The sequence below is a fragment of the Lineus longissimus genome, chromosome 1, assembly GCF_910592395.1.
Source record: "Lineus longissimus chromosome 1, tnLinLong1.2, whole genome shotgun sequence".
NCBI lineage: Eukaryota > Metazoa > Nemertea > Pilidiophora > Heteronemertea > Lineidae > Lineus > Lineus longissimus.
Window position 1 is genome coordinate 5,186,984 of NC_088308.1, and position 27,431 is coordinate 5,214,414.

A 27,431-nucleotide genomic window follows, 5' to 3' on the forward strand; every position below is an offset into this window, starting at 1 on the left:
CACTTTTTCTTTGTCATTTAAACGGAGTGTCCAGGTAGAGTGCTGACATCTCGAATCATGGCAGTTCTCCAAATACAGTGCGTCCTGTGTACCAAGAGCACTGCCCTCTCATCATGGCATTCTCTAAATGGACGTTGCCAGCTGGCATGGTAGGTCTCATGAAAGAATGTTACCGTCTCGAATCATCGTGGTAAATGCATGGAACTTCTCCAAATAGAGTGCTGCCATCTCGAATAATGGCAGCTTTCCAAATAAGAGTCGTCTACATGTATACACCATCTATCGAAGATGACGAAAACTTGAACTTGCATTGTATAGTTGTCATCCTGGCGTAGCTCTTCATTCTTTGACAAACAGAAACACTAGTTTGTTCGATGGCCGAAAAAAACAAACAAGTCGGGTTAGTATATCAGCTAGCAATCCATTAGCCAAAACTAGCCCTGCTGATGCTCATGCCATTCAATATGATCGGGCCCGACAGGGTGCATTATTTATACGGATTCAATTGCGTAAGAGTGTTGTCAGCAATGTTGACACAGACCCGCCCTTTGCAACAATGAAAAAAAGTTTTTTAAATTACTGATCGCATGCGCGAATTATAGGTTTAGTGAAAAAACAACAATATTGTTTGCTGCAAATTGTGTTCGTTTCGTCCGTGTCCCTATCTTATTTGTTATTTTGTTCGATTATGAAGGAAAGCAGCATGCAGAAGAGGCTATTTGCGTCGTTGCATTGGATAGCAAGCTATATGTGACTGCATCATGAATCAAGCAGGGTCAGCCGTTTTCAAACAATAGCGCCCCGGTGTCGCAAAGGGCGTGTCCCAAGCAATGTGCTCACAACTGGCCAGGTGTCCAAGCACGATGGTGAAGGAGTATGATTACGGAGGCAGGAGCATCTGACTACCGCATCGGCTGCAGGGCACAGTCACCATACAAACACTGGGGTTCTCTTTCTACGCATCTCCGTTGTTTACTTGTGACCGAAATTGGCATACAGTGTACAGTATTCCCGATAGGTGACCAGCAATGATTATTAAAGCACGAAGCGTTAGTTGCGACACTGAAGAATATCGCGGTAGATTAAAGGTAGGATACTTTGCCATTGGCCACACAATAATCTGAGGATTTAAACAGGAACGCTCGCGGTACAGACGGCAAGCATGTAAGACTGTCAAAACGTATAATTTTGATATCTAGAATTTCATAGCTCTCAAAACAACAGTATTGGGCGATAAGGAGAAACTTGTGATCAAGACAATCAGGTGACATACGTCCTTCTTTTAGTGACCCATCTCGAAGGAAGAGGTCAAGGTGTTCTAAGATTTTGTGAGAAACTTCAATCTCTGTGGAAACGGATAAACTCTTGAAATGGAGCCGACGTCATATCCTCAAGCCGCCGGCAAAATTAACGGCACAGGGCCGTATGGGTCCAACAGTGATGGAATTCGATTCCTTCTAACCTTTTACTTGCCTCTGGTATTAATAGCGACTGGTTTCATCGGAAATGCTTTGATTTGGCTGACTTTCCAAGTAACACGTGACAGTAAGTCTATCGTGGCTTTTGAATTCAAGATCATGGCCGTCGTCTGCCTTTTGTCCAACATTCATGAAAGCATGTCGATTGTTGAAACCCACGGGAAAATACTGATCGAAACATGGCACACCCTATTCTGCCAGTTGAACGCAGCTAGTTCTTTTCTTCACGGCGTTGCGGTATGGAGTATCGCTACGATCTGCCTAGATCGTTTCATAGCGATTCGTTTTCCTGCCCGAGCCAAAACCTGTTGTACTCACAAGAAGCGGGCATTGCAGCTACTTTTCGTCAATATAGTAGTCCATGCACTGTTCGCAGTAGTGTATGCTCTACAGGAACAGCCACATTGCGATGGAGAAATCGGTAAGGGGCTGTTCGGAAAGGAAGTTCGGACCGCACTAACTTACGCAAGGCTCGCGGTTGACATGGCTCTACCATGGTTGGTCGTGTTCATCACCAACGCAGCCATGCTCTGCAAACTGACGAACAGGCAGCCGAAGTGCTCACCAACGCGAGGAACTCTCAACCGCGAAGAGGCGTCTGCACTCCCGATGGTGTTTGGCATGTCTATGGTACTCCTTCTACTTCTCTGTGCAATACCAGGCCACCTCATATACTGGTTTGTCATCAAAGCAAAAGAGGAAAATAACCCATTCAATGTATGGATGAGTGAGGTGGTCGCTTGGGTTATAGCGTATGCAAATATTCAGTTGAATTTCTTCATTTTTCTGATTGTCAGCAAGGCCTTTCGTGCTGATGTTGGGAAACTAGTTCGGATGATACCGTGTGAATGCGTGCTCGAGCGTGGCGTGGATGACATTGGTAACATCGATGTGGATTCTGTAAGGGAAGCGGAGTCTGACACGTCACGCAAGGAAACTACAACTATGTAATCGACAATTACCACGCTATAGTCCTAATGCGTACTCCCTGTGGTGTTCTGGTGGTAGACATCTGACTTCAGGCAGGATTGGCAACCCTACGAAGAGCAACGAACACTCAATCAACAAAGCACTAATTATGTAAATGTTCCTCATCGTCGACGTTTTTCTTGAAAGTTCGCCCGATTTCTCGTTCAGCTCACACTGAACTTCCAGCGGTATTGCCCCCGGAGCCTCCGCCCACACGCCAGTTGTCTGGAAGCTTAGCAATGTCAATACATTGAGGGTCAAGATGCCTACAGCTAAGTATACGTGCACAGGAAGATTCATGAGTATCTCTTACATGTAAATGAACTAGCGCAGGGCTTCGTATGCAAATGCAAATGCCAGGACAAAGGTCTCGACACCTTCGTTCAAATACTAAACGTTTGTGTATTATGAATGTGGTGTAATGATTATGTAGCAAATGTCAAATTCGTGTTGACTGTCGTAATACGAAATATCATAACAATACATGTACATTACCTGTATAGACATACTGAACTTCCAGCGATATTGCCTCCGTAGCCTCCGCCCTTATGCGCGTTGTCTGGAAGCTTAGCAATGTCAATACATTGAGGGTCAAGATGCTGTGTAGACGATAACGCGAATAAGTGAACAACAACCCACTTTATGTAGCAAGGTTAAATATTATTAATCTATAGATAGAAATCTTCAGTTGCTGCGTATCAAATGGCAAATGGAAAGATATAGAAAGCGCAAACATAAAGTAAAAGAAATGTACAATTTGACAACTTTGTTTGAGCAAGAAACCCAGGAACAGATCAAGATGCTTAAACTATCTTTCTCATCTCACTTATACACGTATACCCAAAACTTTTTATAAAAACAAAAATATGTAATCAAAGGTGGACCAAAATGTTGTATCTTTATAAATGTAGGCATTTCGCAGTTCTCGCAAACGTGTATCTTGATTTACCCTAGAGATGTACTAACTAAAGTGATTAACTTTCAGCTCTGAACTCTCAAGAATAAAAGAGAGAGCGCTTTTCACACAGTGAAAACGTCTAAAAACTAGGTGTGGTTGTTATACAGGTTCTAAACCTGTGATTGATGTGACAATATAGCACAATTATTGCATTTAACAAAAAAATGGTGACGGTCACAAGGGTATATTACGTACAGTATACGGATTCATACATATCTCCAAAAACCCGCGTCTTTTCCGTGTTATATGATCACACAAGCTAGAACTAGTTCCTGAGAAGATAATATTTAGCATAATACTGGAGGTAAAATTAGCTTTGGAGTGTAAAATTGCTGTTACTCGCGCTGCTGTAACTGTTCCTGCAGAAAACTTACAGACTCTCAATATCGTGCCCTGCCTGTCTATCAGTCACAGGCACGGGAAGATACCAAAATCGACCAAAATCAATCAATATTCAATTCCAAGCAACTGGAACACAACCCATACAGACAATGAACACCAGCACACATAACTTAAAAAAATAGACATAGCCTCCTCTTTATGTGCAGTGGTGTACACTCATGCCTAGAACAGCGATCAAGATTTACTGATTACGAGTATATCTGCACGTGCCTGTGTTCTAATTCGCATGCATTGTATCAAAATCACACACCACAGGTAGTTTAACAATGCACACCCTAACAAGCGTCAATAATGCTCACAGTAATAAATATAACGGCTTTAAAATTAAAAACCACAATACATGCGATATTCACGCATGAAATGTACTGTACAACGCCTCTCTTCGAAGTCCATATTAATATAGTATAATTATATAATTCAACCTACTTTTGATACATGAAAATACGTGTACATTGTATTTTGCATTAGAATCTAACATTAAATATGAACTATACATATATCGACATTCCATACGCCCTAATGTTTCTGCACTAAACACAACTGTGACATCGCATGCCGCAGTGCTATGCCGTAACTCATCGTCGCACTGCTCCAAAAATGCGTTCTGAAATTCATGCGAATTTGTTGTGCTGCATTCAGTAAAAGCCTACCAGAAGTGTCACTCAGCTACATCATGTAGCCGACAGTGGACGCTACATGTAATTTTTCGCACGTGATGCATGTGGTATGGTTTGTTTGATTTTAGCCCTAAACTAATTTTTCGATACTACTCCATTTCTGAACCTAGAGCCACAAAAAGCTCCTCCTTCTCCATACATGTACCATTCCTTTCAATCATTCGACAAATAAAACGTGCCAGACATACTGCAAATTCTCAGCTAGAACTAAGCATTTACATGTACTTCGTTAGAAGGGTCATCACTTGCAAAGTACATAAAAACAAAAGGGAATAGTGCTTAAACTTCGTCAATGCTTTTGAATAGTGATTGAAGCAGCTGCCGAGATTATGGCATCAATAATGACCCATCCAGTGGTACCCTTGAAGTAGAAAGAAAGGATAAACAAAGATGCCACTCATTTAGTTAAACGCTGATAGAAATTTGTATTTCAGGAGTTAATGTCTTGGCGTATGAGACTGGTATGTAATTGTTCATACATGTAGCTTGAAGCATGCGAGTATACAGCCGTAACAATGCTATAGCTTTAGAGACAAATAAACTATTCCAATAAGTTGCCACCTGCCATTGCTATACATGACATTGCAAAAAAACTCAGCGATGTTGTGCGTTCAAATCTTTTATAATGCAGATTATAATACACAAAAGTTATAAATCATATTTCAAAACCAAAATTACAAATCAAAAGCACTTATACATATTTACAGTCGGGGTTCATGGGGTTCCTGCCTCTCATCATTGAGGCAGGTATACCCATATCGCGATCGTAGGGCATTTCGAGCGGTACATCGTCATCCATTTCCAGTACTGCGGGGACCGCTTCTTGCTGCGCCAGCGGGATTCTCAACACAGGTGGCTCCGGCTCCGGTTCTGGTTCCGGGGCGGGTGTCGGTTCCGGCACCTTGCTCAACCTGCGCTCGCCCGCTGGGGGCCTGTTGCCCATGAGCAGACGGCGCCTGACCTTACTCTGCTTCTTGCGCAGTGGGAAGTCACCAAATGGAGGCAGTTCGAATGGCTTCCCACCACCTTCGCCAATTTCAGTATCTGAAAAAAGACAGCTTATTCAAACTCCCTCGACGGCTGTTTTATCTCTTGCAGCATCAAACCTTTGATTAATTTACGAATGTAAAATTCATATATGCTTGTCCACTATACATACACATTTACATGTAATGTTGTTGTTAAAAATGATGCATTTTACAGACTGTTATTTGCGACTGGCCTATTAACAGATCTTTGCCATACTTCACAAAAATGTAAGTATCTTATCATCATACAAATCCAATCTGACGATGTTAACCCATTCGTACTTACGTGTCGGAGGCGGCGATGTCTGTGGAGGAGGTTCAGGGTCATCAGGGCGTACTGTGGGAGAGCAGAGACAAACACAGTGTTCAGCATGCGGTAAAAGCAGGTGACAGAGTGATAGAAAAGCCATTGAAATATTGCAAGGAGGCGAACTTAACGAAAATAAAATGCAACAAAGCTTCCACAGGAGGTCTACGGAAACCACTAAGCATATCTTTACACTGGTTGGATCATTCAGTTGGAATCAAATAATTAGCAAAATGGTCTCTGCACCAAAATACTAAAACAGCGACAAATTAATAGGTTTCCGGTAGCTGTTGTTAAAATAGGGCAATGGCAAACGAAACTATTTGTCATGTCATACGATGCAATGTACAGCATGGACTGAACCGTCACATCTACGTGTAGGGTACAGGTGCAAAGACTGGTTTGACGTGTTAGCAAAATCTAAACTCAATATCTGAATAACATTTTCTGAAAATCGTGAAAATGCTGAAATTTGCTGAAGTCGTGTCAAATAGCCTACCTTAATCACCTGAAGTAACATAGATACATTAACGTGTTTTTAAGATAAAGATTGAGTCATGCGCCGATATACCATCCTGCCCAATCAGGCAAACCGGTAGTAAAATGTTAATTGTCAGATTATGCCGGCCGCCCTGAGACCGTTAACCATATTCTAATTACACGGAAGCAGCCCACCCGATAGCATGGCTGACTGAGAAAGATCCCAATCCTTCACCATCCAGTCTATACCCGACTTCCCATTCTTTGAGTTTGATTAACTGACCTCAAACCAGAATAGGGTCAAAGTAATTTGACTCCTGACTGGAAAGTGACGTATATCTACGTTTCCTAAACAATCCTGGGTAGTTTGAAAGATTTGAATAATGGACCCGTCCTAAAACGAAAATGCTTGACTTTTCATAGATGAAGCACTAGCTAACCGGACAAAAAATTTAATGCCATTATGCAAACCTGTAAATCTGTAAACTTGCAATCCGCCACAAGGATACCGATATGTCAAAGTAAATCGAATTCCAAGTGACGAACAAACACAATGTTGGTTTGCAAAACACTCGTCCGAAAAAAGGCGTCGGCATTTGCAGCCATTTCTACAACAGCAATGCAAGCGCAGATCCACGTCCAGCACGTTACTTCGACATAAAATGGCCGCTGCACGTGATCGTTTGAAAAAATGGCAGACAATGGGATTTACGTGAGAAAACCTTGGATGACTGCCAAGGTAGCAAGTTGGCAAGAGTAGTCGAACACGCTATATGTTTGCAGGACCAGTGGCAGTCTCTTTACCGCCGTCCCCTATTCCTACCGAATGTATCGCAAAACATGGTGAAGCAGAGTTCATGGCTTCCTGCAGCCTACTTACTTGTGCTGTCTTGCTTTACATTCTCGACTTCTCGCTGTAACTTGAACAAGTACCGCCGCACAAGGTTCTTACGCAGCTCTCTCCGGGCGTCCTCGTCTGCGTGAGCCATCTCCAGTTCCTAAAGAGGGAAACGAAAATCAGGAGAATTCTTAAACCAGACTTTTGAAAATTGAAAAAGACCAGACAGACAAGTTACAAACGAGACAAAAATACCCTCTAAAAAAAGCGTACATGCATGAATATGATAGGCGATGCCGTGCTAAGTTCCCTGAACCGACAAAGTAGATAGAGTCTAAACGTATACGAAATGATTAAAAATGTTACCCAAATGTAGTCTGCAAATGTCTTTATCAAGCATCGAGTGATTTTTGTCATGCGATCGTCGCGGGTTGGTGCAATAAAATCTCTCGTTTGTGGGGGCGCTTTTGAGAATGCCAATTATGGTCTTTTTCAATACCTACCTCTTCCTCTTTTCCATCGTCTTCCTCCTTTTCATGACACCGGAACAAACCACTCAGAAAATAATACCAGGACAAGATGTTCTTCTTGGTGGGGATGAGATTAAATGGCGAGGGCAGCGTCCCTGTCTCTTGCACGTAACTCATCCACAAGTTGGTGCGGGCAAACTTCCATTCCTCATCGGCAGAGGACTGAAATGGAGCGATGGAAAGAAATTCATTTATCTAATGCCGCAGAATAATAAATCTATTCCCAAGGATACCGAGGAACCATGTATTGCACTTAAACGGTGGTGATAGTTTCATCGAGTGATATTCATGCACTGTGATGCACTGTGATGCACTGAAACTCGTCACCTGGTGCAACAAATGCACTCTTCTATTAAGCAAACAATCATGAGACAGTTTGCTCGGACCTAGTTCGACTACCCTGGCAAAAATCGACCAAAATCATAAACTGCCACATAGAAGCATAAATTATTTTTAAAAAACAACAATTCACCGAAAATTTTTTTGCAACTAGCAATTTGCAAGAGAAATGACCGGACAATTGCTTGAAAAGTTTCTGAAGCATGCTGCAAGTTGTTTCAGAAATGTTTCATACCCCATTCTACACTTGTTCCATAAACATCAAGTTTCAGATCAGGTTCACAAATGTTTCAGAAAAAATTTAAAGTGTAAACTAGGCTTAAGGTATTCCTTTAGAAATAACCTTCTCCTGTACCTGAATGTCCTCAAAGCTCTGGCTCATCATGGCGATAAGCATGTTCAGTAGGATGATGATCATGACCGCGCAGTAGAGGCCAAGTAACATGGTGCCAATGGTTGTGATCATGGTCGTGCTCTCCGGGTTCTTCATGTCTAAGAAAATTAAACAAAATGGATTCATTTATTCTTGCTATGACGGGTGACATAGTACCACGAACTTTTTAACAACAACCCGAAAACATAAGGACTTATGATAAAATACTATATCCAACTACAAGCTTTAACAATAAACCGAGAAGACTTCCGACCGCCAGACGAACTCTTGAGATCTAACTACATGTATGTTTTTTTGTTACATCAGCAGTCTTATTCAAGCAACGAGAATAAAGAAGATTTACAACTACAGACATGTCATTAATTTTATCGTCAATGATATTTAAAGACACAAGGAATCTTCTTTTTCTTCATCATATATGAATGATATTTGATCACTACATTTTGAATGCGAACATGACGATAGCTAGCAAATATGAGCTGGTATTTTCTAATGTAAAAACGTCCAGAAACTCAATGGGTAGAGATATAACCCTGTGAAGGAAATTTTCAATACAAAGTCTTTACAAAGTGCAAGGGAATCACTGCTGTTTGAAATCCGTCTCAAGTGCAATGTCTGGCTCAAAATAGTCAAGTGCAGTGTCTGGCTCAAGTTAGTTAAGTGCAATGTCTGGCTCAAAATAGTCAAGTGCAGTGTCTGGCTCAAGTTAGTTAAGTGCAATGTCTGGCTCAAAATGGTCAAGTGCTGTGTCTGACTCAGGTTAGTTAAGTGCAATGTATAGCTCAAGATAGCCGAGTGCAATGTCTGGCTCAAAACACACGTAGGCGAGTGCAATGTCCAGTTCGAGATAGCAGAGCGCACTGTTGCCAATTCATCACAGGTGCCATCATTACATTCCCGAGTCCTTTTCAATCAGATAATACAATTCCACCAAAAAAGGTGGAGATAATTCTCGGCTTATTCTATTATTATCACGCAGCTTTGTTGGATGATAAGAAGGCAACCAACAAATAACAATCAGAGAAACATTGAAATATCGTTTTTTCTTCTTTTATTACAGTGGAGTATTACCTAAACTGCATTGCTCTCGCAGTCCATGGTCTGCTGAGGCTTCGATCAAAAGCCCTGACCACCTTCTATACCAGTATTACATACCTTGATTTTTTTCTTCTGAATAACGAATACTTTAACTCGTTAAAATAATCTAACTTCCTACTATCGGTTCGCTTACTCATTCATTCTGAATCGAACGTGAATATAATATATTTCAGTGTGAAACAAATTCAACATTGTACAAAATTCTAAGAAAATCATTGAAATTAAACTGTAAGAGACAAAGGATTATGCGAAGTACGTTTAGTCAATGCAGCAAGATCACAAAGGTCAGAAAGATTCACTGCTCGGGATCGTCCATAAACTTCACTATCCTAACAATCTTAGGATTGAGTCAACCTCTCCATCCGAGGACTACTTGATTAGCAATTCAAACAGGCTGCAGATGCGCATTTTTGACCCTATGGATTCGAGGTTGGGATTGAGTTTCACCCCCTACCCTTTCCCTAAACGTAAAACGCTGACAATCGCCAAGCTTATAGGAACTCTGATGGTTCAATGCTTTACCTGAAAAGACAATCCTAACACGCCCGTACTCCATCCTGATCCCATCCTAACATTGCCAGACTTGTGAAATACATTAACTGAAAGGTGTTTGTGGACGATCCTCTTTGTCACGCTTGACATGCAGAAAATGCCAGTAAAATTCCAGTAAAAGCCTAAAAAGGACGGGTTACAACAACCGATACATGCATGACCAGACTTTTCTCTTGATTGCCTTTAGAAAGCAATCTTTTCTCGTTGGTGCCTCTCTGTTACCATACTAGTCCAAAGATTCAGTGAGTGATATGTATAATCTTGTTCATCGAAGACTACATCAATGACGAGTAACAACAAATTCACGAGCTATTACAAATTCACATGACTACCATAACCTACTATTGGCAAAATCGTGACCTTCATTTGATACGGTTTTTCACTTGAAGCTTTTTAATGCATCAAAATATTAATATAAGTATAAATGTGTGTACACGATAATGACGTAACTGACCTAAGGACCAAAGTACTACGGACTCATTATGGTAATATGCTTTAGGAATCGATGTCACTAAATGAAGGTGACGTACCAAAGCATATATAACAGAATCACGTTTTTCAAAGTTCAAGCTGAAACAAACATGGCAACTGCGTAAGAAAAGCTCAGCGACGAGACGAGGCCATTCAAAATGGTGGGTATATACAGCAGAGGCTAATAGATGTCGCCCATACCTACTTACAGGATCGCATAAAAACGCCTACCCCAGTTCCATCATTGGCAGCTACCGCGTCTTCTTCGTCTAGAATGTAGGCGACACTGATGTCTACCATACCAAATATAGCCCAAAAAAGGGTAGCCATTGTCGCTCTTAAGCTAAAGGGAGATAATTGCAAGACAGGCTTCAATGTTCTAGTTAAGAGAGGTGAACAGTGTTGCAAACTTGATAACTTTTGATACACCGTTCAGAGCAGTCCTTAAAGAGTTTGTTCTGTAAATTCAAGTAATCAAGTTATTTGTCAAAGGGGATGGGAATTAGTACACACGCATTTAAAATGCTGCAGTCGTTCATAACTTCTAATGCTTGCCTGGGAGGGCAACTATACTACTCCTACCATGCTACAGTTAAACATCTTGTATACGTAGAATATTACACAAAATCGCGAAGTTTGAGAATATTTCGGGGGTTAGGAGTCTAATGCCTTCATCACAGAGAGGGGAAGATATCATATTAATATAATAGAATAATGTTTTATTGTATGGGAACATCTTTTTGTACGGATAATGCTCAACCAAGACATATGCAGTGTTGTTGACTACTCGTGGCGTTGACGGTGCTTTGACCAAGACACATGCACTTGTGAGTTGAGGGTGTGTTTTGACCAAACCATATGCAGTGTTGTTGAATGCTTGTAGAGTTGACGGTGCTTTGACCAAAACATATGCACTTGTAGAGTTGAGGGTGTGTTTTGACCACGGCATGCAGTATTTTTGAATAATTGAGGTAGCGGTGTGTTTTGACCAAACATATGCAGTGTTGCTGAATAATAGTATGTGTTTTGACCAGGACGTGCCGAATTTTTGAATAAAAGAGGTATTGACTGTATGTTTTGACCAAGACATATGGAATATTGTTATTTGTCCCGTAGCAAATACAAAATGATGGAATTTTTTGCTGTTAACTGCAGTTGTTGGGGCCATTTACAACTGGGGCGTTACCAAGAGCAAGCGTAGCTTTGCCGCCAGAAATTATTAGAAAGCATCTACATGTACAACCGCAACCACTGCGACCATTCACATCTGCCCTACACTGACATTGATGAAAATGAGCCCGTGAAAATGATGCGGAATGCACTCTGGATATCACAGTGAAACCTGGCTGACAGGACTTCCGGGTGGTGAAAGCTGTTTAGTAGCCTTCAGGTACAGCAGCGGTATAATTGCTGACATAGAACGTTTTGCTCCAAAACGAGCTGAGGTATCATTTTCACGTCAGCTTTGCTGGCAATGATATGATTAATTTGGGTATTTGGCAATGATTTGATTAATTTGGTAATTTGGATATTTCAGTACAATTGGCATTTGTTTGCATAAACCCGGCAATAAAGGCCAGATAACCTCTCGCATATTTGTGTCCTTATACCTTTTAACCGGTCATGACTTTCATGAAAGCATGGGAAGTGCGTTATCACCATCATGACAGGTTTCACTCTGATATGTTACCCCACAGGTAAAAAGTTCACCGACTTACATATTTTATTTCCGATGTGAACATTATGATCATCAATTTCAACTACTTCCTTATCAACCATACCAAACAAGGACCAAAATAAAGTTGCAGTAGTTGAACCGATTCTGTAAAATAGTAACGAATTAAAGAGTTTTGTGTTGTGTGTTAGATATACTTTAGTAACTGGAAATAGGGCTATTTCTTCACTCAGGTGAGGTCACGCTTAAAAAACCCTTACACTCCTTTGATTTGATGAGCTGAACGTCAATTTTTGTCTCGACGACCTCCAAATCGACCATGCCAAATAGCGCCCAGAATAGGGACGCCATGGTCGAACTCATGCTGCAATATAATAATGGATGACATGTTCTTGTTTGTAGCCTATGGGATTAGTCATGCTGGTCACACTAGCTGTTTATCATCCTAGGCCTTTCCTTCCAATGTTTCACATCGAGATCAGTTTCAGTCCCGTGGGCAAGTAAAAGTGAGTTGAGATCGTACTTTAGAGCCAGTATAATCTGTTTTAGAGTCAATTCTATAATGATGAACAATGCACAGTGCACAAATTTGTAAAAGTGAAATGCATTTGATCTCGACTGCAACTTTCATAAGGAAAGACCTGGTCAGGGTTAGATTAATACGCCGCTATCTACCATCGCAGATAATCCAAATCGTTCAGTCTACATAACAGGGGAGTCTCACTGAATTCACTTACAACTGCTATGATTAATTTGCTGAGCTTCGCTGTCTATTTGCATAACATCCAAGTCGGTCATTCCGAACAGGGTCCAAAACAACGTAACGGAGGTTGATCTTACTCTGCAAGATAGCGCAAAATGTCTATCAACAACGCTACATCAGGCAAAGGCCCGGGAAAGGAACTCACATTGACTGAGCTGAACACGTTGCGAATCCATGTCTATATCAACTGCTTCCAAATCTGTCATTCCGAAAAAAGAGAGCCGAGAATAAAGTGCCCATAGTAGCGCTTAGGCTGGAAAACAAGATCTATTGTGACGACAACATCTACATGCGCGACACTGACACTGAAGAGTATAGTGTGGAAAGGGGCGCACCGACACTGAACACTGGTACCTTCACCAATACGGAATACACAAGTACACAATTTTGTTCCTGGGGATGGTCATGAAGGCACCGAGGTCACTGCCAAATGACAAAGCTGAGATCAACTTTGAGAGCTCGCTATCAAATCATTGAATATTTTAAACCTGTCTCCCAGCGGGTAAAACGTAGGCTGCAGTAACAGAGTTCAAGTTCTAACCTTTGTTTGATGGTGATATAACCTGAATTAGGCACGAGGTTGCTGTCGTTTTTTCAACAACATACATTTAAAAGTGTACAAAAAATTCAAAGTATGGCCGTAGCCTCGTTCTTTATTTCAGCCACAGGAACAAAGCTGCTAACACATAGACAACAACCAATGAGATTGTGTACTAATATCCGGGACTTACATTCCTTATTTGCAACTTTTTGTGCGCCATCATTCGGTACGACGACGCTGGCGTCTAACATACCGAACAAAGCCCAGAATAAGGTTAAAAATGTGTGGCCAATCCTGCAACATAACAAATCATAACAGCGTTCACACGCATGCAAAATATTAATAACATTCGCACAAGATGTTCGAATTGTGGAAATTCGGACAAAAATGAATAGTCAAGCAGTCCTGATCATGACGTGCCGTGGCACCGACCGTAACTCCTTTAAAATCATGCCGCGGAACATTTGGTATGGACGGAGTTTGAAAAAAAAATAAAAATGGCCTCCACCACGAAATAAGAAAAAAACTTGTGACGAAGATCTGGAGACTCTCTCAGAGCCTGTTAGCAGTGGAATATTGGAAAGCAAACGTATTTTGTTTTATTGAGGACCGAGTGTTTAACAGATTGGAATAAACAAGACCATGTACAGACTTCACGATGAGTGAACGACTATCAGCGGCTAAATCACTTGCAAAAACCACTACAGCTGTCTCCAGATGTCCGACATGAGATTTGGTCCAAAGATCTACACTCACATCCACGATTCAGAGGACATTCAACGCCAAAGGCCATGGTTATATCAGACTGCGTTTACCACGAACTTGGGGGGCGTGAAACGCTCCCCCATATCGTGGGTGTGTGTATAGGCCAAAAGAGTTCATGATAATCTTACACTCCTTGCCACCCAGTTCTTGCACATTTGGGTCAATAACCACCACATCCTTTTCCGTCATACCAAAAAGTGCCCAAAATAATGTCAAAAATGTTCCGCCAATGCTGAAATACAATACCAATGAAACTATTGAAAGCATGAGTCTGTGTCTATGTTTGCCAATAGTTTGACTGATGCTATTGGCTTGGATTGTGTTTAGTACAATGTACCAGCATTTCTTCCAAAGCAACGCAACTGTCATGATAAGGATGTCTCCAGATTTCATCACTAAGATGTGCTGGATCAACTATTGTCGCAATTAGAAATAAACGCTCGCGTCTTTTCGGGACAAAAAAGTCTTCAGTTTATCAACGAGTAAAAACTTATCTGAGTGATACTATATTTTTGGGTCGGGTGTGGGTGTGGAGGAGGTGTGTTAATTGAAGCGGGGGCGATAGATTTTCTGATGGCTATGTTTAAATAAAGTGTGTTAAAAATGTACTACATGATGAAAAACATATCCAACCAGGAGATTTCATCGAAATTAGTCATGAAACAAACAGTAAAGCGCCAAAGGTGTTAAATGTTGTATGCGAAAATGTTACCGAAAACAGGTCTATTACACTAAAAACAGATTTAATTTGACAAAATCTGACTTGTGATGAATTCGGGCAGAAGTTTGCGCCCAAGACCCAAAATCCCTGTGGGCATTTAATTCTGACAGATAATATGTCTTACACTCCCTGCCGCCAAGGTCCTGTATGCTGGAATCTGTTCCTACAACCTCTTTCTCAGACATACCAAACAACGCAAAGAATAACGTCAAAGTCGTAAAAGCTCAAAAACAAATTATTCTCAACTTACGCTCTGAATCCTTCAATAGTCGTTCCCATCTCCATTTTCCCGCTTGGGCCTTCATTCTTCTCCCAGGAGATAAGGATGAGGCTGTAGTTGTTGTAAAGGTTCGTAAGACCGACCACAAAAGCAAAACCAACCTACAGGAAAAAATGGTATTGTAAACAGCAAAATATTCGCGCCATGATTGTTTTTGGCGGATTATGAAATTTTCGTCAGTTTAATTTTTTATCGGTTTAAAAAAGATGCTGTTGGTGAAAATATGTTTAAACGGAATGTAGTACATTCCGCAAAATAGATTTTCCAGGTTTTTCTGGGCACTTATATTATCATGCCACCCGTTGCACTTATCTTTCAGACATTCTCTGGCAAAATTCCTTTTAACAATGCCTGTACATTGTACATATTCACATCTGTCATGATAAATTTGTGTTGCAACGATTTTGACCACGGCAAGAAGTGTCCTTAACTCAAACTCAATCCACATCGGGTTTGAGGTAAACTTACCAAAATGAACAATGTCATGAAGCGACCAATGTCGCCAATCATCCTACCCAAAGAGAGCTGGAGCGGCCCGAGATTCTCAAAGGCAGCCATGATGTAGGTCACTCTCACGAACGACATGATATTAGCGATGGCGAAGAGACAGTCGGACACAATCTGCGGGTCATACGTATTCCACCATAACCGAGCTGAAAGAATAATAGTGTGTGAATTGAAATTGCACTGTGTAAGGTCACAGCTACGTATACGTTATGACTTCACCAAATATAACAACAAAAGAGTTATTTGAAAACTGAGAAAAAAATTAAAGTTTTCAAACCATAGATTTGTTTGTTTCTGTTTTTATCATCGCTTCCCAAAATAATATCCATCAGATTCTATGGAGTACGGTTCCGACTGTTTCTGATAGCTGGCGAATTTTCCTCTCGCACAAAACCATTTTGTATGTACAAGTATGGCATCTGTTCTAGTGTACACGCATGAAAATTCCTATAAAAAACCCACGAAATGCAAAATAGATAATGATACGATAATTTTCATCATGAATTTCCAATATCAAAGGAGCAGAAGGTAAACAAAAATGTTTGGAATGTTGCAAAGAGGGAAAGGCTAAAGTTATTTACTTACTTCCTCTCAAATAATATGTCCCCTCAATGTCAAACAGCTGACTTGTGATTATTTGGTACTCAAATGCGATGTCCGAATCATAAAACAGTGTCTGATTGAACATGATCTGTTTGCACCTTGTTATATTCGATGCGTATTGTTGCGCCACATTTCTGACCTTGTACTCCGTGATGAGACGGAGGACATAGGATGCGATGTAGATGGAGATACCAGCGGAGTCAACAAAGTTGTACAGATTTGAGAAGTAATCTTTTAACCCGCTGATATAGACTTGTTTGATTTCTATGACGAATTGGCCTGGAATGGAAATGAGGAGGATGAATATACTCGGTTGATGCCGAGTGCTTACCAACAATGGATACGTGAATACTAACTGACTCAACGCACCCGATAAGGACACATGTGGAGCAGAGATGACCAAGCCGGCCTTCGCCGAGACTCGACCTGTGTTGCTAAGTGACCATAAGCCGCTTCAACTTCGATACTATTGTTCTATTGTTCAACCTGCTAAAACTCTATCACAATAAAGGCTACGAAGAGAGGTCTATGAAAATTCTTACCAACGATCCAGAAAATTAGAAGTATCTGCACGTTAGAGATGAGATGTACTTCATTCCTAAAGTCGTACTTGAACAGAACCTTGGCTTTTGCCTCCCAGTTCAGATCAGTCGTGTCGCCCTCCGGTATCTCGACATCACGGGTGAATGTAGCTACGGTCAGGAGCGCGAGAAATACCACGTAGGAAAACGTACTGTTGATGAACTTCACCACTGGACATCTGAGATACCGCAGGAACTGCAAAATAGTATTTAATTTGATATATAATGTAATATCATATAGAAGTTCAGAAGTGGTAAAGTGGTTACTTGTGTATAGCATGCGGTGCCTCTTCAGACGTAGGAGTTGGCATCTCAGTGTAGGCCGACTTCTTTTAAATAAAAGTTATCCTCCTACACGAAGACATGCCCATGTACTCGTTATCGTATACCTGTGCAGCGTACCTAACATGATACTACGACATGTACCCACCTTTGCTTCAGGGTTGATAATGTAAATAATACACAAAACAGGCAATAACGGTAGGATAAGCAGTAGGTGAAGAAATTGTTTCAGGACGCTCCACTCTTGAAGGAATATGGCCTCTCCGTAGTACAGCAAAGAAATCTGGTGTTGACAATTTGGATGGCTGACAAACTGAAAAAAGGAAGAAAATGTCAGGTCACTTTAGAAATACTTCATGTACCCACCATAGATATATCGCTCTGCTTATTCCGAGTGTCATGTCAATGAACTAGCACAGGACTTGGTGACATGACGGACCAAAAAATAATTCTTGGAATCCATTTCAAAATGGCCGGATAGGTTCAAAACTGTACTTTTCACATTTGGTCGAAATCTTGTTTTAAAAGCTCGTGGTTTGGGATACATGTCAGGCTGACAATCAAACTGGGCTTTTAACTTGCCTTCTTTTCCTCATAAGCCATGGCGATCCTCAACGTCCCTAGTGGATCAGTGACTTTCGGCTCTCCCTCTGGGCCGTACTCGCAGGTCATCAACGCATCAACCTCTCTCCCTGACCGGCAAAGGTCGAGGATGTCGCAGGCAAACTCCATGCACTGCTGTACGAGAACCTCATAGTCGTTCTGTAAAAAAAATTTGGTCGCGTTAGAGACGTGGCACACCTGATTACGTCGTGATTTGTTTTAAGTTGTAAACTGATATAACCCTCGATGTATATACTGCACGTACCTTAAACTCCTGCTGATACTCTGCCATCGTCCTCAGATCTTGTCGAAGTTCGAACACAGCTGAGATGGGATCATTGTTCGCTAGGGCCATGTAAGCAGGACTAGCAAACGCCTTGTACTTATTCAACCTAGACCTCTCGAACTCCAACCTATCAATGGACCGTCCAGTTTCACACTCGTCACATTTACATAACACTGTGTGAGGCTTCTCAATTGTGTGCTCCCGGCTTAAGAACATTTGTATAACCTCATGGCTATTGTAATGCGCTGCTAAGATGAGCGGGGTGATATCTGGGGAGAACTGACTCCTCTCGCCAGTCAGGCTATCCCTGTTTGCTTCGCCAGCGAGGTACTGGTCATGGTCAATGATTAACTTGACAATTGTCACCTTGCATTTACTGATGGCGTGTAAAAGAGCATCCTCTATGGCACAGAAGTTCAGCCGGTCTAACAGTAAGTCTATTAAGTCCAAGTTCTCGTTATTAATGGCAAGGATGAGGGCATTTCTGCCCATGTAATCCAAACAGTTGACATTAAGTTCGGGTTTTTCCAGACATTCGCGGACGATGTCAATCTCCCCGAGTTCAGCTGCATTGAGGTACACGCACTCTTCATCGCTTAACTGAAAGATAGAAGGAAACGGGGATCACATTTTTGATTGACAGATAAAAAACCTCAATAACACGAAAAGATACTGAAAAAAATAAATATTACAAACCACTGATAAAATTCGGACATTACATGTAGGTGATAAGAATACGACAGGCATATTGTAGCCTAGAGTTTTCGCGTGGCGTCGAATTACATGGACGGTGAGGCGGCACCACACTGGCCCTATGTACACAAATTACGGTACATGGCATATTTGAAATGATTTCGTCAAGGTTTTTGTCCAGGCATATATTATACATGTACGAGGTACACTATCAATGACAGATAGCACCGGAACGCCAAAGCATATGTGCTTTGGTTACCGTAATACGGTGTACGTAGGACCAGTGTTTGCACTACTCTGCTGGTTTTCTCATGACTTGTAGTACACAACGTATCGATAGTATTAAAAACCACAAAATAGACAATATGAAAAAAACCCCAATATGAATAGTAATCTGTGTGATTCACAAAAGAAGAACATTTCAAGGAATCCATCGGACACAAAAACGTGTAGTGCCTTACCGTCAACAAGAAATGTTTTTTAGTTGTTATTATCGTCATATCAAAAATGCAATATACTTTCTCGTTCAGTGTATTTGAATATTTTGATCTCAGATCAAATAAAAACTGTGCTATAGTCGTAAATGAATAACACAGGACAACATAATGAACATAGAGCTGTTTACTGACAGTAAACTGTATTAACAGAACCCACCAGTGCATTCATATTCGATATGACAGGTTATGATTTTTATAAGACTCGGTATCTTCATATGTTTGTCTCCCCTTGCGCGTACATTGACCAATGGGACTTGAAGTGCAGACAGCTGACGTTACGAACGACGATCAACTGACAATAAAAGCAATTTCTTTTTAGGGCCAAAGCCAAGGCATTATGGATATGAAAGTAGTGATGCATTCATTCAATGAGATAGGTTGTGGGGTGCAGACCAGACGGTGATGACAAATTAACCTTTACGTCAGCAGGCAGCCGACGTACATGTAGACTGTGAGACAATAGCCATTAACGTGTACTTCCAGCTTTTATGGTCAATGACGACTATAACATAATCGTCAGCATGCAAACTAGCTTGGCTGTGAAGACACGATATACATGTACCTCCCAACCAACAGTTCATGTTACAGCATACTGTAGCAGCGTAGGCCTGCATACATCATAAAAAACAATCTCAGCCTAACTACAATATGTATCAAAGAGTTCTTCAACCTTTCGATATGCGAACATTCATCGAGCTTAGTCAGAGATACCTGCGTTTTTCTGACAACCGTTTACCCATGGCTGAACGTTCTGCACACTACGAATAGAAAGGCAACAGCAGACCTCTTACTAAGTTACTTTCAAAGGGATGCCAGAAACGAAACCTTGTTAGTTGGTTTAACTGCCGACTGTTTTTGGCTAGACATAGACAAGAGGAAACAACGTACGTACGTTATTTTCTCTTACACAATATCATGGTCATGATGGCCGACAAAACTTTGGAGGATACCTTCCAAGTTACCTTCCAAGTTAAGGTGTCAACTGAACATTCAAAAAATATTGCTCGTTCGAACCTTTTTTTAAATTGATTGTTGACGTCAGAGCCTACATGTAGTACATATTTCAAGGAATTACGTCCGTATCTCGAAAGGAATGCATTACAAAAGATTTGATTTTCCCGATGGCAGACCTTTCACTGGTTGGGTTGGATAGAAAACCATGCAGGGAGATGAGCAAAGAACCACAAACACATTATGCAAGGCAAAATCCTGATTCATATTGCTTTAGAATTCCTTGTTTGAGTTTTGACAGATAGTTTGGATACAAAACCATGCACAGAGATAAACAATGAAACATACCTTGTGCATTATGAATTCTTGATTAAATCTCCTTTAGAGTGCAAACATACGACAATGCATTTAGTCCTTCATGAATTATATCCATCTTTTTTTTCCTCAAATGGATTTGCCGTAACTCAGTCTTGTTTCAGAGATAGACAATGGCGATAAGAACCACTGCTGCACTATTTGGTTGTGTGGCTGATTAGGATGCACCCTAATCAAGCTCACAGTTTCATCATCTATAGTGTTGATGAAAAAAGAACCATCCCTGTTGATGTACATAGTAATGCATCTCATCTCATGTTGCACTGCAATGCAGTACAAGGTACTGCACGTCATGTGCATGTTGATGTGGCAAACCTGGTGTGACTTCGACTACAATAATTTTTCCTAACGTTGTAATAAGTGGTCATTTTGGAAATACGCAAACAAATTATCAGGGAGTGCTGAGCGAATCGTCGTGTGTACACTTCGGGCGTTAGAAGTACATTGTAGTTCGCATCTTACACTTACACCGACGTCCAAGGTCATTGCCAAACACGCCACTGGAGGATGTCAAACATGTATTGGCAGGGGTGGAGCAAGCAAGCCTTCTGAGGAGGTAAGCCACTTACCTCTTGATGTGCGTTTGCGGGGGGGGGGGCGGGGCTGAAGGTTCTCCCCTGGAAACACCTGGACTCTAGATTCTATATCAAAAGGCCGCCGCAAAGAAGCGTATTATCACGTAGAATGTGTTTGATTACAAAAGGATCCTAGGTCTTACATTTTCACAACGAAAAAAAGAACACCCCGGACGGCTTTCAGACCCAAGATGGCTTCACACCAGAGACGGCCGAGTTTTACCCCTTGGTTCACCTTAGAGCGGAACGTAGCTCCTATTCTACATTAGCGCTTTTTTGGGTTGGTTTGTTATGCAGTTTTAACTCCCTGCGACTGCAGTACGATGCAAAGATATAAGAAGGGTATGGCCAGGAACAACAGCATTTGCTCTGTTGATTTATGATATGCAAGGCAAAGGGAATCGCGCCAAAATCCCAATTAACTTTTGCTCTGAGGAAATTAAGCGACCGTTTGTTTGAACGTCTCGCTGGCAGCGGCCGGATCAACATGATGCCTCATACCTCACAACAAAGCTGTCAGTTATCTTTTTTTTATACCTACCGTTGGCTACATTGCATCAAAAATATATATTATATCGTTCACTGTAAGTGCATGTGAATACGCTTTATTCGCAATTTTCTTTTTAGCCAAAGGAGAAGATCGATAAGCCTTCAGCTTTCGATTCAGTTCGCTGATCAAAACCTTAGCTTATAGACAATACCGCATCTCGTATACGCATGAAAAATACAGGGTTTGCATCGGTAGTGTTTTCATTTTTCGACCACCTACCCCAGCCAAACGCGATCCCGCAACTACTCGGCAGAACGCAGTGTTTACAGTGATTTTAACATGGAGGCTAATACTGGCAGAGAGATTAAGCTTAGATATTACGTCTGCTTGGAGAATGCAAATCGGCAAGCCATGCCACTAATCAAGTTTAAGATGAAACTCCGCCACAAAAACAAGACTATTTCTTATTCCATGGTGAATTAGCGACAACTCGCTGTTTCGGGTCCTTGCCCGACTCAGTACAGTAACTCGTTTTGAACCATGATGGGTTAAGCCGTTGACCTTCAACAGTGCATGCCCTTGTACGATAACGATAACGATATGCTTGGCCTCCACCTCATAGATCGACGCCTGGTTAGCTCTCTAGGAGTTCTGCTGATTGATGCCCGTACGTCAGTTTACAGTTCCTTGCAGATTAAAGAAGCTGTAGTTCACTTGTAGGTGACTTATTAAAGGCGTGTGTTTCCAACGTCACCCACTGAACAACATCTTACCGCTGGAAGTTCAGTATGACTAAACAGTTGATCGAAGTATATATCGATAGCTCAAGTGGTATAAATCATGTATTTTACAAAGCAGCATGTTAGATGCGAAAGCCGAGAGCAGCGATAAGTACAGTAACATCGGAATATACATGTATAATCAATTTCAATAAATTTGAATTTGTAATACGTGCGTGAAAGTCTGGTCTTTTATGGTTTATGTCAAATGCTAAGTGTATTTCATGTATGTAGTTCTTTCCAGAGTACTGTTGTTCAAAGCACATGTTGCATGCTGTCGATGCCGGCGTGGATATTTCTCCATTCGTCATGTCTGTGCTGATTTTGGAAGGCTAGATTTCAGTGCAGTTTAGAAACATGATATGCAGACTGTGACTACTGACTTGGAGGCCTTCTTAACCCGCTGTACAGCAACAAGTCAGTACATAAAAGTTTGAAAATGAACATGGGGTGTCCAGCGAACAAAAGATTCAAATATATATTGAGCGCTGTCAGATGTACTGATCATAGAAACTATGATTCATAATCCGACACCATTCCAAACAAATAACGGACACTTTTCCAGGGGGACATTTTAGACTGCTACACCGGTACGATACGGCCCAAGTGCAAACACAGATTACTAGTATAATAGAACTCCCAATTAACAAAATGCTAACATCAATTAGTACATGTACCATTTACCATGTACCAAATTAGTACATGTACCATCTGTATAACAATTAGCATCAAATCAGTGTGCTCTAATAGTTACTCCAGTGACCAGTTGGTATCTTTTGCTAATGAAAGGTCAGGGCTAAGTGAGGTTATATTTTACATGTAAATAGTATAGAGACATGATGATTGTGATATGAATCAAAGTTCATGACTGTGCACTTTGCTGGGGTCATGGTGAATTCGGCCAGGTTGAATACGGATAGTTGAATGCCCTCGGCTTATCCCCACAGTCGCTTACATGGTATCAATGCCGTTACTATGCCATGTTGCGATGTTCGTCTGTACGTCCTCAATTCTTTCCGTGCATATAAGGAGAGACTTTTGGACGTCCGAAAATGATGAAAAACGGCTAGCTCGGCATGCATGTATCGGGTACTGCAATACAGTAGCAAATATATTGGTTAGAGGAGGCAATGGAGTTCCCACAATTTGGGGCCTATTACATGTATTTTACTGCCAATGACGAATTTTTCAATTTGCGTAGCAATGGCTGCTTTCAGAAGCACATTAACGGAATAAGTATGTGCTAACGGTTATTTTTTACTACACCTGCGCCTAAGACGAAAAGACGTTAGAGCGATTGCCGATATCGAAAAAGGTAAACCTTGACCGCGGGACCTGCTGTCTACACTAATCATCGAGGCCTTGCCTACCTGAGACCTATGGATGTCCTGCAGCGTTTAGCCTATACACAATTCCTAAAATTGACCTGCCGCCTGTTCTGTTAGGATAGAATTATCTGGAAACAGCACATCGAGGCCTCATGCACCCAGGCAGACCTATTGCTTAGTCTTAACATTTCCTCAGATTTCCAGAGTCGGATAAACAAAGGCTAACAACAATACAGACTCTATAAGTCATCGGACAACTTCTCCAGGGGTGTGTCAGACTCCATTCACGTCGCGGACGACATAGTTATAACTGGTACTATGAGTTACTTACCGAAGCTAGGATCCCACCTCTCATGGCCACATTGACATTTGCGGCCTTGGTCGGGGTGATAATATCTTCCTCCACGTTGTTCGCCATTGTCACAACCTTCTTTCAGCATCAGAAGACGAGAAATCCTTGATGTTGGGCTATCACAAGCCCTGGCAAAGTCAGAATAAATCCATTTTATCTTGCTCTTCAATGCATTTTCTGAGATTCCTAACGTATCTCTAGTCAGTCTGCTAGATTGTCGGTTTCTCAGTTGCTCTGCACTCTTCAGCAGAGTTTACAACTATGCCGGCACAGACAAGATAATAATACAATCCAGGAAAATGCACTCTATGCAACAAATGTCATATATATATCCAGCCAGAGGTAAAAAAGATTCATACTCCTGACAGCTTGCAGCTGTGTACACGACCTCATCTAGTGGAGTGCAGGCCACCACTATAGTAAGCTATTCGCTTACTGGAATGAACGGCAAAGGCAAAGCAGGTGGAACTACTGAATATTTAAAGCGATGGGCGCCTTGGTTGAGGTGTGTCAGCGCAGTGTTGCTGCAGTGGATCGATCCAGCTGACTAAAGCAGGCCAACTTTGACGATTCTTGCCTCTCAGCAATCACACGCCAGGAAGCATGACACATGGAGATTGAACTGATGGACTAAATGTGGGATTTTAGACGCGTGGTTCCTTTGAGAATAGCACAATGGAATTTCCCTGGCGATAAAATCGGTTGCTCTTATCTAAGGTCAAACTATAAGCAGCTTATAAGCAGCAAACTATGAGCAGCATTGTTATTGAATTAAATATGGCCGAGATGTAATAGACACGATAGCAAATACGGCGAAGATACGTGCTTTGTCAAGGACAACTTGTTCTTTGTCCTCTCGTCAACTACTTTAACTGTACATATCCTTCATTGATAGTGGGATTTAAAAATGAAATGAGACTGGATGGGTGTGGCGAATGGTCTTCGTTCCAATCTGGTTTCAGCGTTTGAGCCACCACATTTTCGTCATGGCATCCATATACGGTAGCTTGCTGGTATTCGTGTCGTCATAAAAAGTAGCTATCTCAAATATAAATTGACTGGAAGGGGTACGACTAAACGTTTTGTAAATTTCGTAAATTTCGTAAACTTAGTTCAGTGGAGCAGTAATTAGTGATTTTTAATCTGATCAATTTGATAAATTCCTTACCGCGCTCAGAAGCTAAGCTATTTCATAGTTCCGACTGGCCCTTGCATAAGCTAAGCTAAGTTATGCAAAGGCCAGTCGCCGCATATGGCTTATGAGACACTGTTTGCACCAAAACTCCGACTCGAGTTTCTCAATAGTGCAAAGCACCTGGTGGAAGGACCATTTTCACTCTACAAACGAACTGGCCGGGTGGCGGGGACAAGTGCCAACACTTGAATATCCGCCCTCCGCAGTGGTCGCGATCCTTAGCACGTTCTGTCAGGCGTAGAGAGGTATTTGCACATTCAATTTCCCACTAGGCTACCATATCATCTACCATCACGACTGAGCATACATACCAACCCCCACTCCCACTCGGAACTACACCACCGCCACGGTATACCTTAGTTACATACAACTTTTTTCAATGGTGATATATAATTGTATGCTATTCTTATGAAAGTGATGCATGTACGACTGGTGTATGATGGTCATCAGGAACTTGGGATGGGGAATAACTACTACGCAGATATTATTTGCTCTATTTGAGAGGGTTTGATCGGGCTGTCATTAGAGGGAGAGGTAATTGAACTAATCGAACAAGACTACTAATTTTCACAAATATTGTGCTTTGGTCGTTCGCCTGATAAAACGAATCATTAATTCAAAAAGAGGATTACATATACGATGTACACGAATGCATTGGCGCACATAATGAATAATGTGCCTAAGTTTGCAGCTTTTTGTTTCATCTGAGTTTATGTTTAGCTGACATATGGAACCTAAAATCACTTTAGCTCATCGGACATTTGCATTTTGAACATATGGGTGGCTCATTATTATCAGGAAATAGATAAGTCAAGAATGTTGATGTTTACTTATGTCCACATATCGGCAATGACAACTACTATTTGTTATCAATACAGTTAAACACGCCTTACTTTCTGTCCTTGGCAGCGGATCTGGCCATGAAAATACGATTTGCCCCACATGACCTACTATAGGGACAATTACAGATTAAGAAAGCTCACTGTGATAACTCTCAAAATAGTCTGTCAAAAATTACTTTTGGATGGTTTTGAAAACTAAAGTACACGCTCAGGAAAACAACGTGCAAGAGCGGTACTGTGCCCCCCTCCCGTCCTCCAAACCTTCATAGAACCTCAAGGTGCTCTTTCAACACATGGGAGAGGAACGGAGTGTTAATTGAACTCTAAGTTGACAACTTTGACTGCAAAACTATCCTTCTCTAATCTTTAATTTTCTTCCTCCAATCACAAAAAATAACGTGATGCAAAAATGTTCAGGTTTACAGTATTTTGTACATGATACACCACACATGCCATTGGACGGACGTCATACTGTCTTAAGACGGTCACTAAAGTAAACTACAGTTACATCACGAAATGATTGGAAATAACTTAAGATAACGAAGATAAGTACAACCTCGCCCAAAGGAAATTGTCAAATCTCAACTTGTTGGACTGATTATTACGGTTCTCAAAATGTACGGGGAAAAGAAGCAAGACCAGTCGGGTTATTGCGAAACGTTTTTTGGTACGAGGTTCTGTCTTGTCCTAAGAAGGGTTTGGTTGTGACTTGGTGCTATTCACATGACGCATGAATTCATTGAGGCATAGGATTCATTCGGATATATAGCACATCTGCTTTTAAAAGGTATCGCCAAAGGACGTAGATCTGATAATGGATGCTAAAAAATGTTGTTGGATAGGGATATTTGCTGCTTTTTTCTCATGTTTGAAGGTACAGTGTTTATAATATATCGGGTGTTCCAATAATAGTGCACCAAACTTTGGGGCGTTATAACATGCGGAGTGTTGAACCACGTGATTGTTATTTTGCATTGGCCTTGTTCCATCAGGGGCAATGCTAGAGGGGGTAGGGGCAAATTCCCCGAAATCTAAAAAAAAGAAGTTTTTTATACCATGATTTTAGTCGAAAAACCTTTAAGAGTGTCATTTTAGATATCGATTTTAACTACATGTCACCTCATCGAAAAATGCCTTGAAGTCTGATTTCCCCAACCTTTTATGTTGAGGTATTCCAAATCAACTACCTGGTTACCCGATACAGCCATCAAATGCAGATGATGGTC

The 27,431-nt window shown here is 41.3% G+C and overlaps 1 protein-coding gene across 6 annotated transcripts; it reads right to left on the reverse strand.

The window, feature by feature from the left end:
* Positions 1-3,086: 3,086 nt before the first annotated feature.
* LOC135486275 (short transient receptor potential channel 7-like) lies at positions 3,087-24,714 on the reverse strand. Of its 6 annotated transcripts, XR_010446685.1 has the most exons (15): positions 24,148-24,714; positions 18,108-18,728; positions 17,822-18,001; positions 17,388-17,552; positions 16,919-17,153; positions 16,359-16,655; positions 15,735-15,919; positions 15,237-15,367; positions 10,731-10,864; positions 8,362-8,498; positions 7,641-7,829; positions 7,180-7,297; positions 6,583-6,693; positions 5,799-5,849; positions 5,440-5,528 (listed from the first exon to the last, which is right to left on the reverse strand). XR_010446685.1 is itself a non-coding variant. In XM_064768963.1 (14 exons), the coding sequence occupies exons 1-14, from the start codon at positions 24,232-24,234 to the stop codon at positions 5,176-5,178; spliced, it is 2,883 nt and encodes a 960-aa protein (XP_064625033.1). In that variant the 5' UTR covers positions 24,235-24,714; the 3' UTR covers positions 3,087-5,175. The 6 variants fall into 6 exon arrangements, 5 of the variants coding, with proteins under 5 accessions (XP_064625033.1, XP_064625056.1, XP_064625064.1 ...); XM_064768963.1 differs by lacking the exon at positions 6,583-6,693 and having other exon boundaries at positions 3,087-5,528; XM_064768986.1 differs by lacking the exons at positions 6,583-6,693; positions 10,731-10,864 and adding an exon at positions 12,240-12,343 and having other exon boundaries at positions 3,087-5,528.
* Between the last annotated feature and the right edge of the window lie 2,717 nt (positions 24,715-27,431).